Source organism: Lagopus muta, chromosome 8 (assembly GCF_023343835.1).
Source record: "Lagopus muta isolate bLagMut1 chromosome 8, bLagMut1 primary, whole genome shotgun sequence".
Lineage (NCBI taxonomy): Eukaryota > Metazoa > Chordata > Aves > Galliformes > Phasianidae > Lagopus > Lagopus muta.
In genome coordinates, this window is record NC_064440.1 from 14,532,668 (window position 1) to 14,560,006 (window position 27,339).

Here is a 27,339-nt window from a genome sequence, read left to right on the forward strand (position 1 = left end):
TGAGCAGCTTTGTTCCCCTCCCTTTATCTCCCAGACAAAGGCACGATTCAGCAGGTGTTAAATGTTTTAATGGGATTCAGGATGGCTTCTGTCGCCCACTTGCCCCAAGGCCATTCCACCCTTCCCAGGATGAGCAGCCAAGAAGAAAAAGACTGTTGTGTGCTGCACAAACTGCCTATCCATGGGGCACTCCCGATAACTGGGGAGCCCATGGTTTGCCAAACTTTCCCTCTGACCACATCCTTACAGTCAGCTTGGCACTCAACCCACACAACCATCTCACACCCACTGCAAAGAGAAGAGACATTTCTCTCGCAGATGTGTAGACAGCTCCCAGACCTCATCATGATGCAGCAGGCCCAGGGACTTACACAGTCACCTACCCCATCCCCACTGCTATGGGCAGCACCGAGGCTCTGCAGGCAGCTGGATCCCATCTGCTTTAAGAGGATGGTGAGACTGCTACTCACGCCACCCATTTGGGAAGCCAGCGTGGGACCTGTATTAAGAAGGTCCTAGTGAGGCGCCTGTACCTGGCAGATTCACCACAAGCGGACCGAACAGCTGCTGCTGCCTTGTTGGGGTGCAAGGACGTGGCACCCAGCCCCTGCTCGGCACGGGCCCGGAAAACAGAGAAGCTGCCGTGGAAGATCTGGCACCCAGCGTGCTGGGAAGAGAGGAGGAGGTATGCTCTCTGAGCTGGCAGCGCAGTATCTCCGACAGCAGGAACAGCTTGGCCCTGGGGCTCAGTAACGCGTTACGCACGCAGGGCTCCTGCAGCGAGCAGAGCTCTGAGAGAGCTGCAGCACCCCCGGGCACAGCCGGCACCTGCCTTCTGCCAAGCAGGGCTGAAGCACCCCGTAGTGCGTGGCTTTCCTGGGGGCTGCGAGGGGAGAAGGAGCGGCTCCAATTCTGCGCCGGCACCGGAGCTTTCTGAGAACTAACAGTGCCACCTCCCGGCTGTGACAATGCGATATGTGGAAGAGACGGTCACAGCCGTACGGGAAGCCAAAGCTGAGCGGCACCCAGTTCCCCCAGTGAGAACCTCGTAGATTTATATGGAGAGAGCTCGTCCAGGGCACTACTAAACCCGGATGCGCTGATTACATCCTATTGCACACCAATGTCTGTGCCTGCAGAGGCTAAGCTCCTTTTATTGGGCTGCTGGAACGCTGCAGCCCTTCACTGTCTGCAGGAGCTGCAGTACAGCCATCAGACTTGCTGGAAGATTCAAAGCAGAGATGGGGACATGTTGAGGATGTACAGCCTTGGAGGCAGGCAGCGTGCTGGCATCAAGTCTTGGGGTGGGAGGTTGGAGCAGCTCTGGACATCATGGGGATGGGATGAAGAGTAGAGATGCGATGTGCCTGCAGAGCTCAAGCAGCATGCTGTGCCACAGCTATGCTCTTGAAGGTTAGAGTGCTGGACTGGCGATTCTGAAAGAGAAGAGATTGCCTTTGGGCTAAGGAGAGTGCAGTCTGCTGCCACCTCCCCACAGGCAACCATCCATCCCTGGGAGATCATGGGAAATATCCCACCTCCATCTGCACAAGAATTTTGCAGCTTTAGAGATGACATCTCCGTTCAGTAACCTTCCCTTGGTCCCAAATCCCTGGGACCTGGTTTGCCCAGGACTGGACAAACCCTCATTCTTTGCCCTCAGCCCCACATCTGCCTATTCAACTGTGGCCATTCCTTCCACCTAACTGGATCCCACACCATCTCCGACCAGGAGAGCTTGGCCTGCTTTCTGCTCCTTGAGCTGTTTGAGCATGCTGCCAAGGAAGATCTGGGCTCACAGAAGGCTTGGGATAGAACAAGAGGCAGAAGCTTTGGGGTTGGATTCTGCCTTCTGCACAGGCAGCCTTGGCACTGAAATTTCAACCTGGCTAATCTAGAACATGGGTTGTTGCCTCAGTTTGATGCATTAAGGACAGGTCCTTTACCTTTGGAAGGGGCTAGGGGGCAGAGCAATGACCCTGGGCCGGGCTGTCAGCACCACCTCCCCACAGCTGGCTTCCACCAGGATGTTCTGCAGTGTGTTTTCCAGCACCATCTCCACCAGACTCCTGAAGGCTGGCTGCCTGGGGATTATCAGACAGTCAACAAGGAAGGATGCTTGTTGCAGCTCCTCCCAGCACACAACAGGCACAGCAGCAGAGCACACTGTTTTCTACATGCTGAGGCCAATGAACAGCTGCTCTGTGTGTGCAGCTCTTCCTCACCCCTTCATCATCGCCTTCTGCTCCCTCAGCCTCTCATGACGAAAAACTTCACTCAGCCCCTCCCAGGAGCCCAGAAAATCATTGCTAGGAGAGGATTCTTGGCTCATTTCTTTTCTCTCTCCATTCTCCTCGGTGAAAAGATCTGGGGAAGCCGAGAGCCCAGAGGGGATGGTGGAGCACTGTCCTCTGTGTTGGATCTTTGCTGTTTCTTCATGCTGAAACTGGGAGAAATATGGGATGGGCTCCTGCAGGCTTTTCCTCACTGCATCATGGAACTGGGTGTTCTCCAAAAGGCCCCTGGGGGAGGAAAAGAATGAGTCCCAGAAAATCATGTATCTGAGCAACCCCAGAGGATCATTGTAAGCCAGAGCAAGCCAGAGGGAGAACCTGGAATATCAGGGCTGCAAAGTGGGTGAGGATGAAGGGGCACACACCTGATGACACCTATCAGCATGTCCGCCACTATCTGCAGCTCTTCTTTGGAAGCAGTAGCCAGGGACAACCATTTGTGGTCCATCTCCATCCTATCTCTGTCCACACTCCTATCCACAAATGGCAGCTGGTGGATGCTGGGGCTGAGAACCAGGGAGAGATGTTCCATCAGTGAGCTCCTGCAGACCTGCAGCCTCCTGGCTGAACAGCAGCACCGCAGGAAGCAGGGAGCTGCAGAGGTGCCTGGGGAGGCACTCTCCCAGAGGAGCACTATGCTTTGACAGTATCTCCCAATGGGCCACTTCTCACCCAAGTTCCTTACCAGGGCAAGAAGTATTTCGGGAACTCCGAGGCAAAGTTGCTGAAGAAGTCCTCAATAGAGTGGGACCTTGCTGTCACATCAAGGTGTAAAAGGATGGGCCTGGGAGGCTTTGGCTTGACCCATACATGGCTGGCTTCTTTGTCTGACAGCAGCCTTCTCTGCAAGTGCCCCGCAGGCAGGTTGGCCACACGGTGGTTACTAATGGGGGGCAGTGTCTGTTGGGGAGCAAGAAATGCAGATCCTTACTGCTCCTCCAGCCATGGGACTGGGTTAAGTGGAAATGCTTTTGTATCTCCCCAGCCATCCTTATGCTTGTTCCAGAGGATGCTCTGACCTTATGGCCTTGCTGCCCTGATGTGACAGCAGTTCAGGTGCTGCCTGCCCTGCCCACATGCAGTTTTTCTGCTTATTCAAAACCTTCCAAATCTATTCAGAAAGGGTTGCTGCAGTCGTGGGTGCATACGAGGCTCCAAGTTCACTTCCCATTCCCCTCAGCTGGAAAGTTACAACCCACAGGGCACAGCCAGACAGTCTGATTCTCCTGGCTCTTCCAAACAGTCTGTGTCCCAAAGCCTTGAAGCTACAAATCCCGATGTGCTCTCTGCCCGGGCTCCCACACTGTGAGATCCAGCATCTGCCTCTGCTCTAACACAGTCAGTTTGATTCTGCAGCTGCTGAGGCAGGCCTGACTTACCTTGAATTTCCTGACCACTGCTAAGGGCTCACGGAGATTTTCTATCTCAGCAGATTCTGATGATTTCTAAAAAGAAAAAAGAAGAAAAAAGGAAAGAGAGAGAGAGAAAGAGAAATCATAGTGTGTGGAAAGATAAGGAGCTGAACGAGACTTCAGGATTCTCTTTTGCATTGCCCACCTGAAAGTCAATGACCAGTCCTCCCATTCTGCACTGGCCACATTCTTCATGGTAGTTATGTGCTTTATGCTCCTGTTTACCCATGTTTACAAATTCAACTATCAATTTCCAGAGCTGCAGGTTTTGGTTTTTTTCCTAAAGCTGCTCATACACCTCCAAGTTTGCAGCATGTTTAGAGAAACAATTTTCAAGCTCCTCCCTTTGCAACACTTACCCCAACAGGTGGCCTGGGCTTCTTCTCAGCCCTGAGGTCCTGCTCTGTGATGGTGAACTCCACTGCCTGCCGTTCTTTTTCCCTTTCCCAGTCTTGCAGGTCCTTTTCGTACTGAACCAGGGACTCCTGGATGTACACCTACAGAGCACACCATGATTGAGGAGCAGGGAAAGGAGCTGCAAATGACAGAGCCTGAAGGTGGGGACTGTTGGGCTAGCTCAGGTGTCAGGAGCACACGGGCTCCTGGTTCTCACCTCACACACCAGGTCCATGCTGTAGAAGGACACTCTCCCTGAAGGCTGCAGAGTGATGAAACAGGAGGTGCTCCCTCCGGGCTGCACAACTCCCTGCTCTGGGGCAACCTGCAATACCTGTGGGGAAAAATAAGAAAGCCACAGAGGATTTGTTTCTTTGTCCTGTGCCCTTGCTATGTGCCCTCTCACTGCAGGAAATTCAGATCTGTGGGGTTCCTCATGCTATTCCAGGTAGGGTAGGGTAGAGAAGGGTAAAGAAGGGTAGAGAAGGGTAGAGGAAAAAGAAGAAAGGACTCACCTCACTGTCTTTCACACTGCCTGTCCTCCAGGTGAACACAACTGCCTTGCTCTCTGAGATATTATTGAGAAAGACCAGTTGGCTGGCTCTGGTGCAATTTGGGATATTCCCAATGCAAATCCTGTGGTGTGATAAGGAGGCAGCCTGCAGGAAGCCGGGTGAAACAGCCCTATTGTAGTGGGATTGAGGAAGCAAGGAGCAGGACATTCTGCTGGTGTTGGGGAAGAAGGGGATCTTTCACACATTTTTGGTCTGACCATATTGCTCATGTCAGCACCTGGACTTACCTGCCCAGTCACGGTTAGTTTGGTGGAACCCAGAATGACTGAAGGGGACAAAACTTCTCTGAAAGTGGCGCTCTCTTCTGTGGCTTTTGGATCGTAGCCTTCTCCCTGGAAGGTGATCAGAGCTGAATCACCCCCCAGGATGTGGATGGGAACGTCAACCTGCCTTGGACAAAATAAGAGCATGAAGTCCATAGCTGTGATCAGGAGAGACATGCAAAAAGGTAGTGCTCTGGCTAACAGACTACAATTGATTCATGTAAATCACACTCATACGTGAAGAGAAATCCAGGTTCTTTTGCTTTCTTTTCAGTAGCGCACACTGCAGGGATGAAATATTTCAGCTTCAGTCTCTTTTGTGGGAGTTATTGGAAGCCAGCAGTGAACCACAAATCTGACCAGATATAGTTTATACCCCTTGGGTACTGTTAGATCCTTGAGAAAATATGTATTTTGATGCCTCTGGCTGTGGAAGAAATGTGCTCTTTGGGATGTAGAGGCTTATGAGACTATCTATCTGCTCTCAGATTCTGCTTCTTGGAGGGATGGAACTCAATTCAGCTGTAGCATTGCACAGACCAAAAATCAATACAAAATCTAAAGAATGTGAGGCATAGGACAGCAGAAAGGGTACTTGGCAGTTATGAGAAAGGCCTTACCAAGTATGTTCTGGCTTCCAGTGGTGAGAAGATCCACTCAATACGACCTGTAGTGCCAGGGGCGATTTCCCCTCTAGGAGTCAAGCAGATAAATACAGGATGCTGATAATTGTCCTTTTGCACCCTCATGATGCTGTCCAGCTGAACCTCGAACATCACTGTTGTGGAGCTCCCGTTGTAAAGTTCATAAATCTAATGTGAATCACAGAGTGGAATACTCATGAAGACCCTGCACAAGTTAAACCAGTTAACACTTCCCCAGAGGACTCTGATAAGAATTAGTAATTAATTAGTCAACCCGTCTCCTAAGAATGAGGGACTTCGTAACACCAGGAGTTATCACAGAGACACTAATAGGCTCTGTGCTGAAGGTTTATCACTGCACGTGTATGCTGATGACTACAATGCCTCTCCAAGTGGTGCCCTCTGAATTTAGTCTAGGAAGAAATTAATGCAAGTTAGCTAAAGGAATCGCTGTAAAGCTGATTACTTGAAATGCAAGAACACTCTTGCTAAAGTGATTTTAATTCAATTCAGTCTTCCTCATTTCCCAGACAAATTAGGCAGAACAGAATCAAAGCTCCCAATTTTTTCTTTTTCTTTTTTTTCTTTTTTTTTTTTTCTGAATAAGTATTTAAGGAAGTTTAATTAATTTACTAAGAAACTAATTAGGATTTATTTCCAGAGCGCCTGGAGCAGCTAGGCAAGTCATCACTCAGATCCAACATAAAAGAACAGGGAAAGAGTCCAACTCTATAAGCATTCTGGTTGGAGCCAATGCCAAATCTTGTAGAACCGGAGGTAAGGAGAGATGCCTTCCCTACGACCATCTCAGCACCCAGTTCCAGGCAACTGCTGCTGGGTTTGGCCCTAGAATGCTCACCTGTATGGGGGGGTGGGATGTCCCAATGGCAATGGGCATGAAGAGATGCTTGGAGGAAGCAAAATGAACGTATCGCTGCTCCCTCTCCACCGTCACACCTCTGAAGTTCAGCTATGGCAGAAAGAAATGCAGTCACTGTCTCACAAAGCTTTGGCCCCATCAGCAATGACGACACAAATACTTTGCAAGCTGAAGGCAATCCATTCACAGCCTGACATTGGTAACACCAGGACAGTGAGCAAAGGCAAGGAACTGAAGAGATTGCTCAACTGATGGCTTTTCTTTGAAAGGCTTGCAGGTTGTATCACATATGGTACATTTCTTTTTCTTATGTCAGGCACCAAGGGACAGCCCAAAGGTTGCCGAAGTTCCCAGCTGAATTTCAGGTGATTGAGTAATGACTAACAGTATCCTGTTAGTAAAGTGGCCATCACATCGTGCAAAGCAGACAGAGTTACAGTTGGTTCATGGAAAGGAAGAGACATGGGGTTCTGCATATTGAGAAAGCTGTGGCTAGGCTCACATGAGTCATGGTGCAAAGTTTCCAGCAGGACCACGTCGAAGCACCCTCAAGCTGTCTGCTGCCTGGAGAGGGGCTGAGATGGAATCACAGAGCTCATAATGTCTCTGCATGGACAAAGGGAGCTAAGTCACTGCAATTTGCAATTAGCCTAACGGCTACTTTCCAAGTGCATGCACAGAAGATAAGGAAGACATTAGAGATGATAGGTAGAAGCCTTGGATGGAAATCTAAGGGAGATGCCGTGTGTATCAGCAGCTTAAACAAGAGCAGAGAATGCTGATTCTTCTGGAAAAGCCCCTTCCAGTTCAGTTCTGTAAACAAAGTAAGTAAGGAGAGAGGACTAGAAATACAAAGCTAACAAAAACCTGCATGAGATTTCATTATTTCATCTTTTCAAAGCACTACATGAGTATTCATCATCCCTGGGCCCTTCATGAGCCAGATACCATGCAAGTAAAAGGAGAACATGAGCTGATGTTTCCAAACTGGAAAGGGGAAATGGATCAGAAACCCTCCTGTGCTTTGGGAGTGAAGCATCCATTTATATTACTGGAAGGCTGGATAACATCACTACTCTGAGGCCAAGCAGTTTGAAATTTGACAAAGGACCAGGCAATATGTTAGCCTGAAGGTCTCCACCTCTGCGTCGCTGCTATACCAGGTTTCCAGAATCTAACTTCTGGGGTGATATGACAGCGTTTGCTTCCCTCAAGGTTAGCATATATTCTGCAAGATTCTCTTGAGTTCCAGGTGAGAATCAGCACAGCAATGGCAAGGGTGATTTCAGAGGGTGTATGGGAAATGTTGATCACGGCCTGAACCTCTGATTGACCACCTGAGGCAAGCAATGAGTCAGCCGTGGGAGCACAGGTGATGGCAATTCAGCTGTGCTACCAGAAGAGGTGGAGCCTGGCTAGGCTCTCCTAGATACCATTTAAGTGCAGACTGCCACTAAAGAAGGATCTCTTTTTGGAGGTTGCTCCTTGTGGAGTTTATTGTGAGCCTACAACATTGGTGAGCATTTTTCATTTATTATCTTTCCACTGCAATAATCCTACTTAAACTAACCTCTGTACACTTATTGATTGTACACCTCTGTATACTCATTGATTGTACAAGTGGGTTATGGTGATTTCAGCCCTGGGGGTGGTGGCTCTACACTCTTTATCCATGGAAGGAAGGAGAGCACTCTGTTCGGCTCCTCAGCTGCCCTCTCTGCAGAAAGAAGAGCCTCTCCCACTCCCGTGCTCTGCTGTTGGCACTTCGGTACTGACACTGTGTATCTTTTCATTTATTATAGTCACCTGCACTGTTCCAGGTCTGTCCTGCTGTCACAGAATTAGAGAATCACTTGAGGGAATCTCAAAGGCCATTTAGTCCACCACCCTGCAATGAACAGGGACACTCCCAGCTCCATCAGGGGCTCAGAGCTCCTCCAGCCCAACGTTGAGTGTCTCCAGGGACTGGGCTCCCACCCAGAGCAGCCTGTGCCAGTGCCTCACCACCCTGACTGTAAACAACTTCCTTCTATCCAACCTAAAGGCACCTGGTCCCCCTCCAAAGCCTAATGGCTCAGTGGCCAGCTGGTGAAATGCTCATAGCCACTCTCTGTGCCAGGCAGGCAGAGCACGGGGAGCCTGTCCAAGGGCTTTGAGGGAAGGCACAGTTAAGCCACTGTTTGAACAGCTTGGTCAAAGGGTTGGATTTTCAGCTGACAATAGTCCTGAGAGAAAAGAAAAATAAAAGAGATGTGTGAACACAATGGTCTCACAGGAAACTTCAGAGGCAGACAGGAAGGCTCAGATGGGCATGAGCTGTGCCTGGCAGAGCACAAGGTGACTCTGACTCTAACTGACAGTCTGAAATGGGGGAGAGAGGAAAAACTCATTCCAAGCCTGAGGAAATGCCATGGGATAACATAAAGCAGATCAGCTCTGGGGTACTTTAGCAAGTGGCAAAGCAGGAGGAATGAGTAGGAGGCTCCTCAGCTGTTGGCAAGGAGGAAGAAGTGGGTGGACTAAGGCTGAGACTGCAGCAGGAACAGCCAACCAGGAGTGCAGGGAATGCCTGCTGGGCTGGGGTTTGTCACGATGCTGGCTTTATGTCTCTGCTTTGGCTGGTGCAGACTGCAGGAGAAGGCCCCAGGCTCTTGGCCCGCATAGCTCCTGGAGGAATGCCCTATAATCCAGCTCCTACCTGATGCTGTTCTGCAAACACACACAACAGACACCTGCTGCCTTACCAGAATCTCATGGCCGTAGGAAGCCTTCAGCAACACAGGCAGGTGATCGGTGCCAATGAAATCATGTCTAGCAGTGCAAGAGGAGGAGGAAAAAAAAAAAAAATTAGAAACCAACCTTGATCCCAGGGTGGTAGAATCAGGGTCACACGGTACATTAGAGACAATTCATTTCCCTGCTAAAGAATCACTGTTGCGTAAGGGCCTCTCAGAGAGAGAGGGGGACAGTTGTGCTCGGGTGGGAACAAGCGGTGTAGTGTTGGTTTTAATCATACACCAGTGCAGGGACCTGAGATTCTAGGCCATATGAAGCACCAGCCCTTCTCAGATCAGGGCTGTTATAGAAAGAGAGCTGGCCAACTGCCTGCACACCTCCTACAGGCAAAGAAGGCTCTAGCTGTTGGCGAAGACAAGAATATCACTGTGTAGTCATTGCTGCAGAAAGTACAGGCTCAGGGACTTTGCACCTGCCCAATGTCTGCTGGGCAAGAAGCATGTGAAGGGAAAGGATCTGGCATGAAAGAAGGAGGGCGTTCTGCCAGCAGGTGCTGTCCTGGCATGCAAGATGATGCCATCACCTGTGTGAGAGCTGGACAGCTTCCTCTTGTCCTGGAAGAAGCTTCCCTGACTTAGGGGAAATGCTGAAGAGCTGATTATCCTGAATTCTCATCTGATGCAGCTCCTGCGGGCTGAGATCTGCATCCTCTGCCCAGTGCTCCATGTCCATCTTCTGATCAGAAGGAAAGAGGAAGGCCCTAGGGACCCAGTGAGCTAGTCAGTGGCAGGGATGGACAGCTTGCCCAGGTCAATGTGTTCAGGCCAGCTAGGCTTCCCCACCCAGACCCACTAACAGGCCTCATTCACAGCCTCATAACACAAACCACACCACTCCATTCATTCTCTAATACCTCATGGCCCCTGTGAGCATTCCCATCTCCCCCTGCAGACCCCCAAGGGAAGGATGAGCTCCATCCAGCACTGCTTACCACTCCACAGGCACCACACCATTGTTTACCAGCAGGAGCATCACAAGGGCAGGCTCTGAGCCTATGGGGGCAGCTCCAAAGTTGAAATCCAGCAGGAGAGGTGTGTATATGGGGGGGATCAAGTACGTGCTGATCAGCAGGGAAAAAGAAAAGGTTAAATTGAGACAGAGGGGTTGGAGCTAGATGGTTTAAGGTTCCTTCCAACACAAACAATTCTATGATTCTACGCTATCTATCTTCCTTATAATTCTTCTTTGATCCTTCATCTCTTTTTGGAGAAAGAATACTGGGCGTAAGGAATGCCTTTGGATTTGCTCTGATTTTTTACGTATGGGATACATGGAGGATCAGTGACTACTGCTTGGCTTACCCCTCACCTCACCTGTGCCTTGTGGGAACACTGCAGGTGAGCTCACTGGGAGCCGGGTCTCGCTGCAGGTATTCATTCAGTGTGTCCAGGGAAAGCAGCCTCCAGAGGAGCAGCCTGCTGATGCCGCTGGCACTCCCTGCTGAGCAGGCGTCAGCGATGTGGAACGTTGGGTGGACGCCTGTTGCTTCTATGCAGCAGAGGAGTCGCTGCTCTGCTTTTGTACTTGCAAGATCTGGAACTTGGGAGACAAAAGCAAAGGGAAAAAGTATGCAGGAGAGGATGAACTGCTCAGCAGAGTGATTTCTGCTGTCAGGATGGTTACAGTCCTGCACAGTTTGGTCTATTCTGGCACAGACTGCTTGGCTGGGAGGGAGCACCTTCTCCCCCTTCCCACAAACATGCATTTCTCACCTGCAGGGGAGCAGATTGCATAGCTGATGGACCAGGTGTAGTGCAGCTGCCGGGCTGGCCTGACTGTTACTCGCACAAAAGCTTTTGACCTTGCAGGGATTGTCCCTCTGGAGTGTTCCAGTTCCAAAGCTGTAGGAGAAAGGAGGTGGCATGAGCTCCGGGCATCTATCCTAAAACACGCAAGTATCTTGTACACAGCTTATGAGAATGGTTGCAAGTTAGCCAGCAAGCAGCTCAACCTCTGAGCATGTGCTAGCACCATTTTGCAGAAAAGTGGGGAAGGACAAGGCCCCATGCCAGGCTAATTTCCCCCAGTACCCATCGGATCACTGCAGACTTCCTCGGGGTCACAAAGCCCAGTGATTAGCTGTTCCACGCTGAGGATGTACTGCAGAGAACAGATCCCATTGTTCAGAAGTACCATGCTGCAGTCTTTCAGATTGCCAACCAGAACATTTCCAAGGTCCAGGTGTTCCTTTTGTGCCTGAAATGCAAATCCGTCATGCAAAGCTCACCATTACATGTAGAGCATAGCAGTGAATGTAGCCACCATGTTGGAACATATGCAGAACAAATAGAGGAGAGCAGGCAGTGGGAGGAGAGAGATGGGAGTGTCTGAGGAGCCAAAGACCCACATCTCACTACAGGCCTCATTTTTTTACCTTGATGGTGCCTAGTGCCCCCTCTCCAACAATCCTTAAATTATAATGGATGCTTTGGGGTGACACAGGTGCTGGGCTTTCCCAACCCACAAACACTGCAGCTCGCAGGAGATACTTGGTCACGTTGTCAGGGGTAAAAGTCCATGCTTGAGCCTGAAACCACAAAGGGAAGGATAACTGATGGGAGCTCCAGAGCTGTATTGTAGAGATTACAATGCTATTTTGATAGAACCTGAGCTTACCATGGCTTCATAGGGCTGGAGGAGCCCTGCTGCTGGTCTGACAGACAGGAGCTTGCTGTCAGAGTGGTGGATCTTCCATGTGAAGGCCATGGGTAGCCTTGTGCAGTTCTTTATGGTATACCTTTGTGTTGAGGAGGTCCCTATGCAAACAGGCTTGAAGTATAGATTACCATCACCTTCTAAGAGCAAGAGAAGGGACTCTGCACAACTCCGGAGCATGATCTCCTGTGGTGTTCAAAGAAAAACAATAGATGTTGTCCAGAAGTCTCAGCCTACCTTTGGATGGAACTTGAAAAGGGTTGCTTCTTCCAGGATGGAATCCAGAACAAATGGGCTGAAGGAGGATGGGAAGGACCCTGGACTGAGCTCTAAGCATCGTATAATACTTTCCAAGAGACAGAGACACAAGGAAACGAGATATAGAGTATCTGGTATCATGAGCATCTTCCATCAGCAGTGTGGATGGAGAACTGAGAAGAAGATGTGTACAATGGAAGAAATCATTCTCAGAAGCTTATCCTTCCCTCTGCTTACCTTGGTGTACACTGGATAGGAGTTCAGCTGCAAGGACAGGGTGTGTTGCTGTGATATAGTGTTAACTGGGTGAGTGGAGAGAAAGAAAATCTGGTGATCTCCTGGCATGATGTGTCCTGAGTGGGGCTTGACCAAAACAGAGGGACCAGCAGCTTGGTTCATGCTGAAGGTTATCATTGAGGTGCCTGTGTTTGAGAGCAGAGCACTGCAGTAGGTGTCCGTGTCAGAAGCCACAGGAGGAAAAGTCTGGAGGAAACAAATAAGAAGTATAGTTTGACCTTATGGGATCACTGCTTTATTGTGATAGAAATGCAGCAGGGAGAAGCAGGAAAACTTCCACTCCACCTTGCAAGCCTCTTACAAAAGTGTGGATTCTGTGCTCTGCTCTCCATTTGTCTAAGAGTGTGTGGAGTGCCTAAGGCACCTGAGAGCGGACTAAGCACCCTTGTCAGTGCCTACACCCACTTAAACAAGGCCAGAAGGAGATTCCAAGAGCTTTCCACTCTGAGCTGACGAGATGCTGCATGCAACCTGTCACACTGAAGTTTGGCAAAGTAACACAGGACAAAAAGCTTCCAATTTTTTCCCAAACCAAGAGTCTCCCCATCATCGTAAATCACCTAAGACATGCCTCAGGATGTTGAAATGGGGGCAAAGCAAAAGTTCACGAGTAAACACTGAGCATCTCTGCAAAATTCCAATTTCTTTAAGTTCACAGACCTTGGGGACATCTAAGAGGTACTGTGGGATGAAGTGCTCCCGTTTTGCTTCATACGTGTGTGCCCTCAGCCTGATGGTCAGGCACCAGGGTGGGCAGATGGTGGCATCCTCCTCAATGTTGCTGTATTGTCTCAGAACCTACAGGCATGGAGGAGACAGAGCTGAGACAGAGCATGAGGGAGGGGAGCATAGCAAGGTGCCTCCTGACCATTCCTACTAACCTTGTAGAAGGCAAAACCTTCCAGCTCTGCGGCGTAAAGGCTGTTGAGCTGGGTGGGCTGGAAAAGGACACGGAAGGCTGAAGACTTCAAAGGTGGGATGTCACAGCTTTCGGGGGTCACTTGGAAAGCACTGCCATGGCTTGGAGTCCAGGCAACAGTGATCTTTCCTTTGGTGTGGTTGGTGACACAGAGAGGAAGCGGTTCTGCCTTGTGGAGTGGCACACAGCACCCAAAATCATGCTCCCTGGGGCTGACGCTAACGTGAGGCGGAAACAAGGCCAGGTCGCTGCTTATGCCATCACAGAAATATTCACTCATGGAGCTGGCTTCAGTGTATTCCTTGGGGGGCTCGTCCAGAGGGATCTACAGGATGGGAGCATCTTGGTGTGTGCAGGGTAAATGTTGCACTTTGGACTTCAGGGAGAGCAGCTCATACCTGAGGAAGGAGCATGAGGGCCTTCTTCTCATCCATCTGCAACTTCCCATCCTTCAGCATCATGCTCAGGATATCAGGGGGATAGAAGGTCAACCCCCTCACCGTGTTGGTTCGGTACCAGGAAAGGTGTCTTGCCTGCAGGATGGCTGGCTTAGTGGTGTCTGAATGGCAGGTACCAAAGAAGTCCACATAAAGGGGTCCCTGGGAAAACAACAGAAATTCTTGTACAAAATAAGCTGCCCTTCTATGATTTCCTTGAGAGTTACCTTAGAGATTATAGAGACATACAGATTTGCTACTAGCTTTGAGAGGCCAGCCCTAGTGGGTTACACTGCAAAAACCTTCTGAGCTCTCGCAGTGGTGATACCACCCGCTGCTCCCTTACCTGATGATGAACGAGGCACACCACTCTGCGGTGGTAGCTGATGGGGTGAGCAGGGCAAAAGATCACCTTCAGCACGAGGGTTGTTGTGCCCTCCAAGACCCCACAGGGGCGATCCAAAGAGAAGACGCTCCCTCTGCCATCAATATCAAACTGGTAGTACGCAGGGACGTCTGAGACATTGCTGATTTTCAGCGTCTGCATTGAGCTTTCCCCAAGGTTGATCCAGTTGAAGTCTACAGAGGATTGGTGCAGAGATACACATGGGCCTAGAACAACAAGAAGACACAACCAATTTTTCACGGCCAGCATGGCTTCACCAGCAAACCCACCAGTCCCAGCAAGCAGCTTCACATTCGCCTCCAACTATCTCACATCTCAAGACAGTGTAAATTTAAATCAGTGCCCCAGGGACGGCATGGATGGCAATAGAAGGTACATCTTCGAGGGCTGGGACAGTCCCTAGTTCTTCCCCAAGCAGTAGAGCTTCCCCTGCAGGGCAGAAAGGAAGGTGGAAACGTGGGAAGCTTTCACCTTTACATGAGCCAACCATCTTTAGAACGGTCTGCTGGAGGCACCCAGTGGGTGTGACAGTGAAATAATCTGTGCTGTGCTCTCCTACTGCCTGTGGCTGAAACTGTATGCACAAGGCCAGCTTCCCTTTGGCAGGGACAACAGCATGGGACACGTTGCAGGAGAAGACGTGATCTAGGAGCAGAGGGTCTTTTGCTCTTTCTATCGTACATGGTGCATCAACCTGGAAGCAGAGAAGAAACAGGCTCATCACATTTTATTCACGCTCCCACCTGGGCTATTTTCACAGCATTACGGGAGATTCCTAAACCACATCTCTCAGGGACATGTGCCAACTTGTCACCCTCTTACAAGAAGCAGTCTCCCTCTTCACATACCACAGACATGTTGAGGATTTCTACAAACTTCTCCACTCTTGTGCCTACTGGCACCGACCCGAAGCACAGCACATCCTGTAACTTGCCAGGCTGTCCGCTTTTGTGCTGTTCCCCTGGCACGTTCACTTGCAGATAGGGGTATTTGGCTGTGAAAGAAGATCATGCACAGCATCACCTCCAAGCACAGCACCTCCATGTATCCCTGTGGGATGCTGCTCTAAGGTTAGGGACAATACATGTTAATGAGCATTAAACACAAGAATGACTAACCCTGGGCTCTAAGCTGCATGGTTCTCTTTTGCTTTTCTTCAACACCAAACAAACATGTTGCTATTACGTTGCACACTGCAGCTGTCTTGGGTTGGAAGAGCACCTTAATGGTGCACTCAGCACCTGCGTTCAGCATGCCGTGTTCAGGAATCATGTAGAAGGGGCTGGGTGTCTCCCAGGCAAACACTGTGATGAGGTCACTAGGAAGCAAGGACGTTTGGAGAAGATGAATGGAGCCATTCTGCCTGTGCAATCGTGCATAGGATGGGCCTTTCCCAATGGGTTGCTCAGTAAGGATGTGAAACAAGCAATGGGAACATCAGAACATCTAATGCATCTGGCCAAACACTTTGGAGAGTTGTTAGAGAATGGGAAGCCCAAGAAGGTGGTCATATATCTGACCAAACCAAGAGGGGCAGCTCAGCCACACGGCACTCACCCCACATTGCGCACAGTGAATGTCGTCTCCGCGGTGCTGTGCACAGCACAGAGAGGCAACTGGACAGCAGCTGGGAAGGACAGGCAGGGACGTGGAAGCACAGCACGCAGGGCGACGGAGAACTCACCCTCAGCCTTCCGAAAGCAGATGCTGTCTTCGTAGTCCCTCTGCATGGAGAAGTGAGGGGAGACAGCAGTCAGATGGGCTCCTTCGAGCTGAGTTCTGCACTGAATTCATCCCATTGATCTCTGGGATCGAGCCAGGGACAAGTAGTTCAAATGCCTTAATTTACTAACATTGGTGAGAGGCAGTATGGGCAAATTGGGAATACTTTATGCAAGGAGACCTCTCCTAACTGCCAGCCATAACCACAGGCAAATTGCTCCCCCAGCTGTTGGAGGCATGGAGATTGCAGGAGGGTTATGCTGTCCTACACTAGAACCTCCCAAAAAGACAGGTTCCCTCCCTGAAAGCCAAGCAGGGCAATGAGAGCAGATTAGATGTTGCCACTTTACCTTTTCAGTGGGCCGGAAAATGATGGGCAGGGTTAAGGACATGCCAGGGCTCAGGGCAATTGGCTGGGGAAAAACAGTGATGAAGAAGCGCGTGGAAGGACATCTGGATAACGAGATTAAAACATGACATTTTGTCTGATGCCATACAGCTTTTGTTCTATTAGGTAGCAGAAAAGAGAATGAAGTATTAAAAGATTCCAAAGCCCCACAGTTAGAAGTGACTTAGGAACCTGACCCCAAAGTCACTCAGCAAATAGAGGCAGAACCCAGGTGTCCTGAAAATCCATTCCCAGCTCTAAATACCTGCCCCTTCCTTAAACTGTACTTTACATTCCCAGGCCACACAGTGTGAGCCAAACTCTTACTAAGAGCAGAAACATTTGAATCTCAGAGCAGGCAGGGTCACAGGGAGTGCTGGCACCCAGCAGAACTCCCTGGAGCCATGGTTTCAGGACACACTAGCGGCTGGCTGGCATACATCCACGATTCAAATCTCACTAGACTGGAAATGCCTCACAGACAGAAGTATCAGCAAAACCGAATTTTAAAAAGGCATTTCATTTTAAATACTCCTGCTGGGAACAAGGGCTGTGCATCTGAATTAGTGGGTTTCTGCCCTGCTGCGCCAGCGTGCACACAGCCTGCAGTGCATCGCCCAAGGGAAGAGAGGCAGATGGATCAGAGAGCGGGATGGAGCAGAGGAATGAAGATGCAGTGAGAGGGTGAGGAGGAAAAGGAGAAGAAAACTTCCCACACACCTGTAGCTCAGCTTCTGGGTTTTCTCATGAACATTTTTCAGAACCAGATGTTTGATCACCTCTTTTCCAAGCTCCCAGCCACGCCATTGGAGTGTTTCTGCCACTTCAATGCCCCAGAATATGCCTTTCTTCTTTGCCTTTCTTGAGGATGGCTTAGGAATTTGCAACAGGAGCATCAGCAGTTTGTGAAATTGGGAGAAGTCACCCCCACAGCTGTTGCCTTGCTCTAAAAGCTTGTGGCCTTGGCAAGGGATGTAGAGCCACCCTGTGCCAGGGTCCCAGGAGTCCCCAAAGCTCTGTGGGGTCCTCCTGGAAGTCAGAAACTACAGAAGCAGGGGTTAAAGAGACAGTAGCTGTCTCCCTTCCCCTGCCCTTCCTGTAAATCCACCCATGGCAACAGCACCCTTGGTTTCAGCACTCACCTTTCTGACACAGCCACAGCACCGCCTCTGAAGAAGGTCCGGGTTGGGGGGTTCCCCCTGCACCTCAGTCAGCATCTGAGGAATGAGAGGAGAGCATCCTCACACACACCACTCCTCTGCCAGGCTCCTTGCTCCAGCACCCAGGAGCCCCTAGGGCCCAACCGCCCCTCCTCAGGGATTCCTGGCATCCCCATTTCCCAGCTGGGCCCATCTCAGCTTGGAGAGCAGGGTTTTATACTGCTCTTATAGCCCTGTCGAGGGCTCCGCAGCAGGGCCCCACTCCCTACAGCACGGGGCACAGCTCGGCTCCCTCTGCCTGAGCCCACCTCGCTTCCCAGTTCCGGCTCAGCGCCACGTAGCATCACTCCCGTTGCCATGGCAACCGGACGCGGCGGCGTCGTTTCCCGTAGCGACGATGGCGGCCGCCCCGGATCAAATTGCGCGTTGCTGCGGCCGCCAGGGGGCAGCAGTGGGACAAGGAGAGGGTATGGAGTGCGGAGGGGTCGGATGGGTGAGGGGGATCGAATGGGGAGGGGGTGCAGGGGATCCATATAGGGGGTCTGGGTAGGGGTGTATGGGGGCAGATATAGGGCTTCAGGGCGCAGACGGGATGCATGGGTGCAGGGGGCAGATAGGGGATGCAGTGGGGGCAAGTGGAGGGGTGCAGATAGGAGGACACAGGGAGCATATCAGGGAGCCCGTGTGGCTTAGGGGGCATACACGGAAATGCAAAGTGTGCAGGGACAGATAAGGAAGTGCTGATGTGGGGGTCGAAGTGGTGCAGAGGGGAGATGGAGACCAGGAGATAGGACAGGAAGATGGAGATGGATTGGGTCACAATGTATATGGTGGCAGACAGGGGTGCAGATGTTGCAGAATGCAGATGGGGAGAACAGGGAGCAGATGGGAGCACAGATAGATGAAGGGGTGCTGAGGTGATGGCAGGGTGGAGGGGGGTCAAAGAGAGCCTAAGGGGAAGAGAAGATCTGGGTAGGTGCTGGATAGGGGGAAGAGATGAAATGAAGCTGAATGCAAAGGTGAAGAAGTGTGGGTGCATAGGAGGAGTGGGGGAGAGGACTGTGGGGATCAGGAATGGGAGTACCTCGTGTGTGGGGGATGCAATAGGCTGGAGGGCACTGGCATGGGGATGGGATTGCACTTCAGTGGGGCAAGGCCAACCCTTGGAACATCAGTGGCCCAAGAAACAAGCTGTGACTGCTGCCAAAAGCAGTTCTGGAATTGGGTGAAAGCAGATGAAGGAATGGAGGGGACCTTCATGTCCCCATCAGGAACACCTGGACAACCCCTCATGGTGTAGCACGACACAGAGCAGGGCTGTTGGATCTAGGGCAGAGGCAGGGAGGAGATGCAGCTTTAATGGCATTTGTCAGTGTTTACACCGTGAGTCATCCGAGTGAGCAGCTGTAAATCAGCACCCCAACCCCTCCTGCAGCCGCGACCCCTCCAGAGTTCCCCAGCACTGGATGAGTGCCTGGCTCCTGCAAAAACAATCTCATAAATAACAGCAGCAAAACAACCCCTCCTGCAGCCACCGAGTCCCTGTGTGTGGCAGGCGCGGGACAGACGCCTCCCATCCATCACTTTAATGGTTGTACTCTGGAAATTAAAGCTGTCACAGCCCATCAAGGTGAACGTTTTAAGCTTGTCACATCCCTCCAGCTCCCCTCCTCCTTCCTGGTGCTCCCTGTTCTCCCGTCTTTTCTTTCCCTCTCTACCCCACACCTTTGGACAGGGTGCCCAGGATGCCTGGCACCCAGGGAGAGCTGCTGAGCTGCCAGCAGCCACTGAGGGTCACTGTGCCCCCACACAGCACAACTGTCCACTCCTGCACTCCTCTTACCCTTCCCTCTGTCCCCAGCCCCTGGTTCTCCACCTGTGTTGCTGTCACAGCATCTCCTAAGGAAGCACTGACAGGTATATAGGGGAAGGATTATGTATATACATGTATACACACACACTCCTATATATAGGGTCTGCCAGAACCCTTTAGCATCCCAAGGAAAAGGGAAGCCCTGCTTACTTATGTGTCATGGCTTAACCCATGGCTCCTAGGGAGGCAGTAGAGGGTGGCTGTTGTCATCCCATTACCATGAGCTGATCCAAGCCTAGACAGAACAAGCACAGTCCTCAGAGAATCATAGAATGGGGCTGAGAGTGGATCAGACATCACCATGGGACAAGTACGGTGCCACACAGGGAGGCTGGGTGTCTGGAGAGCTGCTGGTGCCACTGCTGCCCTGCCTACAGGCAGCCCAGCAGAGCACAGACCACAGTGGAGAAGCAACAGGCATGCATGCTGTACACCACCCTTCCCTACCACCCAGGGGAAGGGTAGAATGGAAGGGCGGTCATGGCCCTGCCATCAGGAAGGGGCAGTTTGCAGCTAAAGAAGACCCTGGCACTGTTCCCAAGCAAGACACTGACAGGGCAGCACAGGGGCAGGAGAAGCAGTGCTCCACCCCCTAAGGAAAAGCAGAGGCATCCGGATAACAGCTTTATAGGGGAGGGATGTGGGGAAACCCCCAAATACACACAGGAATAATTACACATTAAATAGACTCCAAACACACATAAGTTAAAGGGAGGGCAGGCTCCTCTCAGCCCCGTGCTGTACATGGGCACAGTCTGCCAGCCAAGAGGCCTCCAACTCCTCAGCCTGGACCCTCTTCACAACACAGAGCCCATCTTCCTCTCTGCAGTGCCCATCTCATCGTCCTCCTCTTCCTCATCCTCCTCTCCCCCTGAACAGGAAGAGTCGGGGCCGTAGCCCAGCTCAGCGCTGCGGCGCAGGAAGCCCGATCCAGGGCTGCACCCCACAAACTCGGGGCTGTCACCAGCCTGTCCCTGGGGCTGGCTGGGCAGCAGGCTCTCGTCAGCTTTGCCAAGCCCCCGTGGCTTCTCGGGCTCCACTGCCATCCCCTGCTCCTTGGCTTTGCGGCTCCGCTTCCACTTCATGCGGCGATTCTGGAACCAGATCTTCACCTACTCAGGAGGGAGCAGCCATCACACCACAGCCATGGGTACCCATCAGCACTCCTCCCGCCCCAACCCATCCCCACTCACCCCATAGCCTTCCCTGCATCGAAGCACCCCTGGACTGCCCTTGCTGTAGCATCCTGCAGTGCTTTTGCTCTGGAAGGTCCCAGGGGCTGTCCCTGTCCCACAATGGCATGGAGGGGTAGGAGACAGAGGGGACCAAGTCCTCAGAATGTCACCACATGTGCACAGGGACATTAAAAGAGGACTTTTAACCCCACGAGAAGCCCTCACCCACAGTGCAGGGAGAGATGAGGAGAGACTCCGCAATGCAATGGTGGGTGGAACGAGGTTTCTGGGGTGGCCTTAGCAAGGGAAGGGCCTGGATCTCATTGGGCAGCTCTACCCAGGAAAGGGGTGCCAGTGGGGCTGCTGGCAGCCAAGGGAGGGACATCAGCACTGCCCTGACTTCCCATCCCACATCCCCAGCAGTCCTCTGCCCCCATCCCGAGGTACCTGCGTCTCAGTGAGCATCAGCGACGTGGCCACCTCAAAGCGCTTGGGCCTGGACAGATACTTGTTGAGCTTGAACTGGTTCTCCAGCTCCAGCAGCTGCTGGCTGGTGAAGGCGGTGCGGGGCCGGCGGCACTTCCCCATCAAGGCAGACTGCGGGGTGGCTGCGGGGCACACGCACACACAGGGTCAGGAGACAGCAGGAAACAGCCCTCTGCCTGCCCTCCTCCATCGCCTCCCACCCAACTATGGCTTTATTGCCGCCAAGATATGTTATCAGCCCTTGGTGTGCAAGCAGGATCAGTCCCGTGGCTGAAATTAACGCTGCTTTTTATTGCAGGGACACACAGGTGTCTGCCCAACCGCCGAGGGTTCCCTCACCGAGCTGCTATCATCACTGGCCCGGAGCAGGAGGAACAAAGAGGTCTTTGAGCAGCCTGCGTGGGGTGGCTCTGCGCCGTGTTTGATCCCTGCTTATCTCCTGTCTGCTCGCTTTGTTGTCCCCAGCGCGTTCAGCTTTACTGCTTCTCCCAGCACCGCAGCAGCAACCAAACACACAGGTTTGCAGCTGGGAGTAAAGGGCTGGAGAGGCACAGAGAGACCCCCACCACATCCCACACTCCAGCTGCAGAGTCCCACTGCTCCCCAGCTCGTCTGAGCAGGGAATTGCTCCCCAGCCAGAACATATGGAAGACAGAGTGTGTGGTGTGAGATGGAGCCCCACAGTCATGCCTCACTTGGGGACAGCACAGGGCAGGGCTGTCGGAGGGGCTTGCCCTCATTGCAGGGCACAGTGCACCCACCAACGTTATCTCCCACAGATTCCAGCTTTGATCCAGACCTGCCCATCTCAGAGTGCCCCCCGAGCCCTGCACAAACACGGTGGTGACGCATAGCGCAGGAATTTATGAAGGGGCATTAACCGAGCGCCATCTGGGTTTGATCCTGGGTACCTGGGCACAGGGTGGGACGGGTCAAACAAGCAGAGCCGGGGCTCATAAACACCAGTGGAATGTAACCCAAATGACTGGCTACTGGAATATGGTCCCTCTGTCTGTCACTCCACCTTAGCATCTCCAGTCCATGCTCTGCACAGTGGTGACCATCACAGACTGTAACATCCCTAGAAGTCCATGCTGCCTCCTACCCCACTTGCTGCTGGCAAAACCAAACCCAACCCAACCCTAAAATCCCTCTGTTGTTGACATGCACTCCAAGCCACCAACCAACCCACAGCTCAGCCCACTCTGGGATGTCCTCCACAGGGAACAGACAGCACCCTTCAGGTCTCTGCCAGCCGAGCTGTGAATATCTCCAACCCCACCACCATCCCATAGGAAAAGGAACACTTCAGGGAGGCTCTCCCCCAGAAAGACCAACAACTGCCTCAGCATCACACATTTGCTTGAAAAGGGATTCTCTCTGCCCAGACATCTCCCCGAGGATCAGAGATTGCCTCAATCCCCCTTCAGCTTGGCTGGATCAGAATCCACTGATGGGTGTCCAGCATCTGGCTGCAACATCAGTGAAGAAATTGATTGCCCTGGAGCAATGTCCCCAAGCCCATTTCTGTGAGATAGCTACCTCCTGGCTAGTTAGATAAAGCTTATAAAGAATTATTGGTTTATTTGTTACAGTTCTATCTACCTGATAACAAAGCTAATCCAAGGTTGCTATTAACCCACTTGGTTTTAATTTGTTTTGTTTAGCTATACCTCACTTAGCTTTGTGGGCTGGCAGATAAAGGAGAGGAAATGAGCACCAGCCAGCATCGGAGGTGTTCCTCCAGATGTCAGGGCTGGGAGGACAGGTGGTCCCACCAGTATCACAGCCACTGCCAGCAGCTCTGCCTGCTTTCTGTGGGACAGCATAAGGGCACATCCCAAACCTGCTGCTCCCTGTTTCCCCATTGCTGGCTCAAGAGCCTTGAGTGGAGCAGTCCCACAGCCCCATTATGCAGTCTGTCCCCAGGCACACACCCAAGCACCAGTCCCAGCAGGCAGCCCTATGCTCTTCCTGCATCTCCCATCCTGTAGCTGTGCATCACTGCACTCTGCTCCTACAAATCTCTGCCAGAGCAGCTGTCTGCTCTCTGCTCCCACTACTCTGCAAGCTAGGGCAAATAACACACAGCTCCCATTGATGCATGCAGCACACTGGCACCTGACGCTCCCTCTGTGCAGTTTGGGGGGATGGACAGGAAGCCACAGGGGGTCTGAGCCCTGGGGACAGGGACCCAGGCTGGCAGCAGAGGATCCAAGACCTTCTTGCTCCTGCATGCAGAGCTTTCCACCAGCATCTCACTCCGCATTGCAGTAGTAGAGGCCCCTGCAACAGTGGCTGGTAGGGAAGGCACCACAGATACAACAGCAGGAGTGCTTCTCTGAGTAGCCACATGCAGGGACCCACTGCCTCGAGCCACCTACCCAGTGCCTTGCACCCCAACCCCACAACACATGCAGATGAGAGCGGAGCAAGCACATGCCATGCATCCCACAGCTGCTCCAGCTTAGGGGCTGTTCTGCTCCTTCTCCAGGGACCAAACCACATCATGCCTGCACAGCACCTCCATGTGCAGACAAAGGAGGAAACCATTCATGGTTCAGGCCTGGAATCTCCTAAGAACACAGGACAAAGTGAGCTCCCTTGGAGTACCCCAAAACAAGCCCAAGGAGGCTTCCAGATGGGTCTCTCCCAGGTGTCTGCCCACTTCTACCCAGAGAGATACACATGGCCACAAGCAGCAGCATGGAAATCTGTGCTCAGCCTCTGGAAGCATCAGCCAGGCAGTACATCTGTCCATCCATGGGCTGAGTGCTTGGGCAGGACCCAGGAACAGGAGAATACATGCTGGAAAGAGACCTTTTGAAACTTGCAGCAAGCCCTTAAGAGCTGGAGAAAACCTTGAGATCTCAAATGATTCCAATGGAATGGGACAAGGAGAAGATGAATGAGCTAGTAGAGAATGAGGGCCAGGCTCTGGCCACAGTGCCTATATGGCAGAAAGAACAGGACACAGGAACCAAGGGGGCAGGATGCCCAGAACCCCAGGATGAGCACAGGTCCCAAGTCAGGAGCAATGTCGATGAGGAGGCACAGGCATGTAGACTGGCTGCAGACTCAGTGCTTCATCCATCTCCTACCGGGAGGCTTCAGCTCCTAATCTGCATCCAGCCTTGGTCTCCATGCTCTAACAGAGGGGCTGCTTGGAAGGAATTCAGAAGAAACCCTGAAAGCACTCAGGATGGAAACTGCCCACGTTATCCCAGGCAGAAGCTGAGCTCAGAGTGCAGGGACAGTGTGGGAACCTACTCTGGTGAAACACAGCCATACATGAAACTATGTGGATGCTGAGATGCACCAATTTGGACTCTGCAGAGGAGCAGGAAGGTGCAGGAAGGTGAAGGTGCTTCACCCAGCAATGACAGATTATTTTTCCTTCTGTCACTGACACTCCTAGGGGATGCAGCCCATAGAACCAAAGGCACAGCTTTGCTCTCCTCAGTGTCACGACCACTTCAGAGTCTGCCCCATCCCACAGCCTGGGGATGGGGCAGAACCTGGGGCAGAACGTGGGGCAAGGGAGAACCACTGCAGGAAGGGAACAGTCTTTTTCCCTTCAACCTGATGTAACTTGAGGAAGCAGTAAAGAATGGGTCGATTCATAATATTTCTCCACTTTTGTGCTATTATTCACCCAGCCAGCTTATTAATTAACAGACTTATCTGAACATACTTTTTTTTTTTTTTTTTTTTTTTTTTTCTCATTCTTTTTTCCCTGTCTGTAAACGGCTCCCAGGTTTTTAAGAACCTGACAACCCCCCAGCCTTTCTGTTGGCAGCCCACTGCCAAGTGTCCCCTTGCGCCATCTGGGTGCCCGGGCCCCCACTCACCCAGCGCAGGGCAGCACCGGATGACCCCGCTGTGGTGCCAATGACAGAACCCCTCTTTGCCGAGGGACAGAGCATGGAGCGACTTCCAGTGCTGCCCATGCTCGCTCCGGCCACTTCCAGCCGCTCATCCCTCCCTACCACTATCGCACCAGAAAGCGGGGCTTCGTTCCCAACCACTCCGGGTGGCATTTATTCGTTTCGAGGTGCAGGCTGGTCTCCCCGCTTTCGTCTTTTCGTTTCCATCTCGCAGCGGCGGAGCCCAACGAGCCCGCGGCTGTCGGATGGCGGCCCGGAAGCCCCCCTCCGAAGCTCCCCTAAGAACTGCCGCGCCCTGCGGGCATCGGGACCGGCACGGTCCCGGGGCTAGGACTGGTGCTCCCGATCCACGCCGGTGTGTCCCCGAGGAACCTCAGCCCCCGGCCCCGTCCCGCCCGACGGGAGGATCTCTCCCCACTCCCGCCTCACTCACCGTGGAAGTCGGAGAGCCTCGGCACCAGCATCCCAGCTCGGATCCACTGCTCCAGCGGGAAGGAACCGGTAACTGCCGCCTTCAGGTGATCGGCGCCGGGCGGCGGCAGCTGTGGGAAGGCGGTGTAGGCGAAAGCGGGGTGCTGGCCCCCCAGGGCCGGCAGCGGGTACACGGCAGGCGGGTAGAGGGCCGGCAGGGTGCCCAGCCCGGGGCCGGGGAGGTGCAGCAAGCCGGGTTTGGGGACGAAGCCGGCCGGGCCGAGGGGGGCGGCAGCCTGGGGAGCTCGAGGTGACGGGGTGTCGGTGCGGCCGGCGGGGCCGGGGCTGCCTGCGGGGCTGAGCCCCGGAGGAGAGGCGCTCCGCGGCGGCTCCTCAGCCAGGAGCGCCTCGATGCGGAAGTTTTGGGACTTCTCCATGGATTTGTGCATGGCCCGGCCGGCCCCCCCCGGGGAAACACAGCGTGCCTCCTCCCGCCTCTCTGCTGCCAGGGCAGCGCCCGGCCGGGCAGCCCCGGACCACCCCGGCACCGGCGGGCATTCACTCGCGGGGTCCCGCCGCGCCGCGCTCCGCGGGGCTGCCCTCAGGGGCAGCCCTCCTCTCCGCTCCTCCTCCCGGGCACTCGCTTGCCCGCCGCCGACGGGGGGGTTTTAACCCCCCCCTCCACCTGCCCCAGCTCCCTATTGGCTCCCCGCCGGCCCCCCCCGTCGGCCCGGCCTCCCTCCCCCGGCTTCCGCAGCCCCTCGGCACACCCCGGGGCCCGATCCTGCTCTTCACACCTCGTGCCGTTCCACTTTACACCTCTTTGACACAAGGACATCAGCGGACCCGAGCTGGCTGCACACAGAGGCCACCGACCAGCATCATCTCTCTGCCCAAGAAGCCCATGGAGCAGGCGCCCATGGGCAGATTTTTATTTATTTGCCCAGTTTGGTCTTCTCCGGATGAAGGCGCCAGAGACAAGCGGAGAAGAAAACCTTGGATGCTCTTGTACAGGTGGGTGAGCAGGAGCAGAACTGGCCCAGACCCACTGGCTCTGGCCTTTGGGGAGAGGCAGAACATCTGTGAGCAGATCTGTGCCTGTCTATCCCTGGGTCCCACCCTTTGCATCAAACCCATACAGTAGGACAAGCTTGTGTCCAGCCAAGGGTGCATTGGAAGATAGAAGAGGCGGCTGCTATAGCCCAACTTAAATATTCTAACAGCTAAAGGGAGCTCCCATCTCTGTGTTTCTTTCCCCTTCACCTTTTTTTTCTGCTGAATCCCCTGAGATTTTAGAGCAAGAGATGGGCCTGCACCCCTGCATCCTGTGTCTAAGGCTCCATAGAGCAGGAAGACAGGGGCACAAGGGACTTCCCCCACCCTCCTCTGCTCAGCAGCCCCAAGGGTTTCTCTTCTTGAGCCCCTCCTGCCTGGAATGGAGCCCACTGAGCTCCCTGCACCCACACCACCAAGGTCCAAAGGTCCCATGATGGATGGGACAACTTCCTCCTTCTGTTGCACAAGATCACTCCATACCCAAATTCCTATATGGGAACAGCTACACAACATCCATTCCCAGGAGGACACCCAGCACACAGGGAGGAGAGCAGAGCCAGGAGAGCCCAGCAGAAGGGGCGGGATGCAGGCAGTGATAGATGCTGGGGTGCTGATGAGTTCACAGTCTTTAGGGGCATTAATCAGATCAGAGCTGGATTAAGGTGTCCGAGCTCTGATTAGCTTCATTTCCCGCATCAGGAAGGAGGGAACTCGCTTCCCCATCCATCAGCTCCTCTGGTGACAGCTCACCTGGTTGCTAACTAGATCTGAGGATTGCAATAAGAGAACGAAAGCTGTGGCTTGGCCCTTTACCTCTGCCCCATGCCCTCCCTATGCAGGAGGGTCTTCACACAGGAGCCGTGGCAGCCTGAGCACCAAGCTCAGGTCACAGACCCCAGGATCTCAGCCACAAACATCTTGACCTCACGCTCTGTGTGTAGGGAGCCAC

The 27,339-nt window shown here is 52.9% G+C and overlaps 2 protein-coding genes across 2 annotated transcripts; both read right to left on the minus strand.

The window, feature by feature from the left end:
* Positions 1 to 1,126: 1,126 nt before the first annotated feature.
* On the minus strand, positions 1,127 to 17,837 carry CFAP65 (cilia and flagella associated protein 65). Its single transcript, XM_048953512.1, has 33 exons — positions 17,811 to 17,837; positions 17,485 to 17,559; positions 17,063 to 17,214; positions 16,305 to 16,407; positions 15,790 to 15,956; positions 15,351 to 15,550; positions 15,081 to 15,226; positions 14,704 to 14,926; positions 14,173 to 14,438; positions 13,788 to 13,988; positions 13,352 to 13,714; positions 13,131 to 13,268; positions 12,411 to 12,656; positions 11,877 to 12,101; positions 11,635 to 11,787; positions 11,291 to 11,456; positions 10,973 to 11,101; positions 10,574 to 10,799; positions 10,192 to 10,320; positions 9,784 to 9,960; positions 9,209 to 9,275; positions 6,444 to 6,554; positions 5,561 to 5,752; positions 4,905 to 5,063; positions 4,618 to 4,761; positions 4,320 to 4,436; positions 4,066 to 4,203; positions 3,674 to 3,739; positions 2,980 to 3,194; positions 2,660 to 2,800; positions 2,226 to 2,522; positions 1,947 to 2,084; positions 1,127 to 1,436 (listed from the first exon to the last, which is right to left on the minus strand). Exons 2-33 carry the CDS (start codon positions 17,557 to 17,559, stop codon positions 1,415 to 1,417), a joined length of 5,292 nt encoding a protein of 1,763 aa, XP_048809469.1. The 5' UTR covers positions 17,811 to 17,837; the 3' UTR covers positions 1,127 to 1,414.
* A 2,160-nt stretch (positions 17,838 to 19,997) lies between these two features.
* LOC125696849 (motor neuron and pancreas homeobox protein 1-like) lies at positions 19,998 to 25,783 on the minus strand. Its single transcript, XM_048953056.1, has 3 exons — positions 25,357 to 25,783; positions 20,998 to 21,158; positions 19,998 to 20,487 (listed from the first exon to the last, which is right to left on the minus strand). The coding sequence occupies exons 1-3, from the start codon at positions 25,781 to 25,783 to the stop codon at positions 20,173 to 20,175; spliced, it is 903 nt and encodes a 300-aa protein (XP_048809013.1). The 3' UTR covers positions 19,998 to 20,172.
* Between the last annotated feature and the right edge of the window lie 1,556 nt (positions 25,784 to 27,339).

Coding starts and splice junctions, on each gene's coding strand:
- LOC125696849 (XM_048953056.1), bottom strand. CDS start 25,783: ATGCACAAATCCATGGAGAAGTCCCAAAACTTCCGCATCGAGGCGCTC. Junction 21,159..25,356: donor GAGGCTCTCCGACTTCCACG/GTGAGTGAGGCG, acceptor TGTGCCCCGCAG/CCACCCCGCAGTCTGCCTTG. Junction 20,488..20,997: donor TGATGCTCACTGAGACGCAG/GTACCTCGGGAT, acceptor CCTCCTGAGTAG/GTGAAGATCTGGTTCCAGAA.
- CFAP65 (XM_048953512.1), bottom strand. CDS start 17,559: ATGCTGACTGAGGTGCAGGGGGAACCCCCCAACCCGGACCTTCTTCAG. Junction 16,408..17,062: donor ACCCAGAAGCTGAGCTACAG/GTGTGTGGGAAG, acceptor CTCGTTATCCAG/ATGTCCTTCCACGCGCTTCT. Junction 4,204..4,319: donor GCATGGACCTGGTGTGTGAG/GTGAGAACCAGG, acceptor TGTGCTCTGTAG/GTGTACATCCAGGAGTCCCT.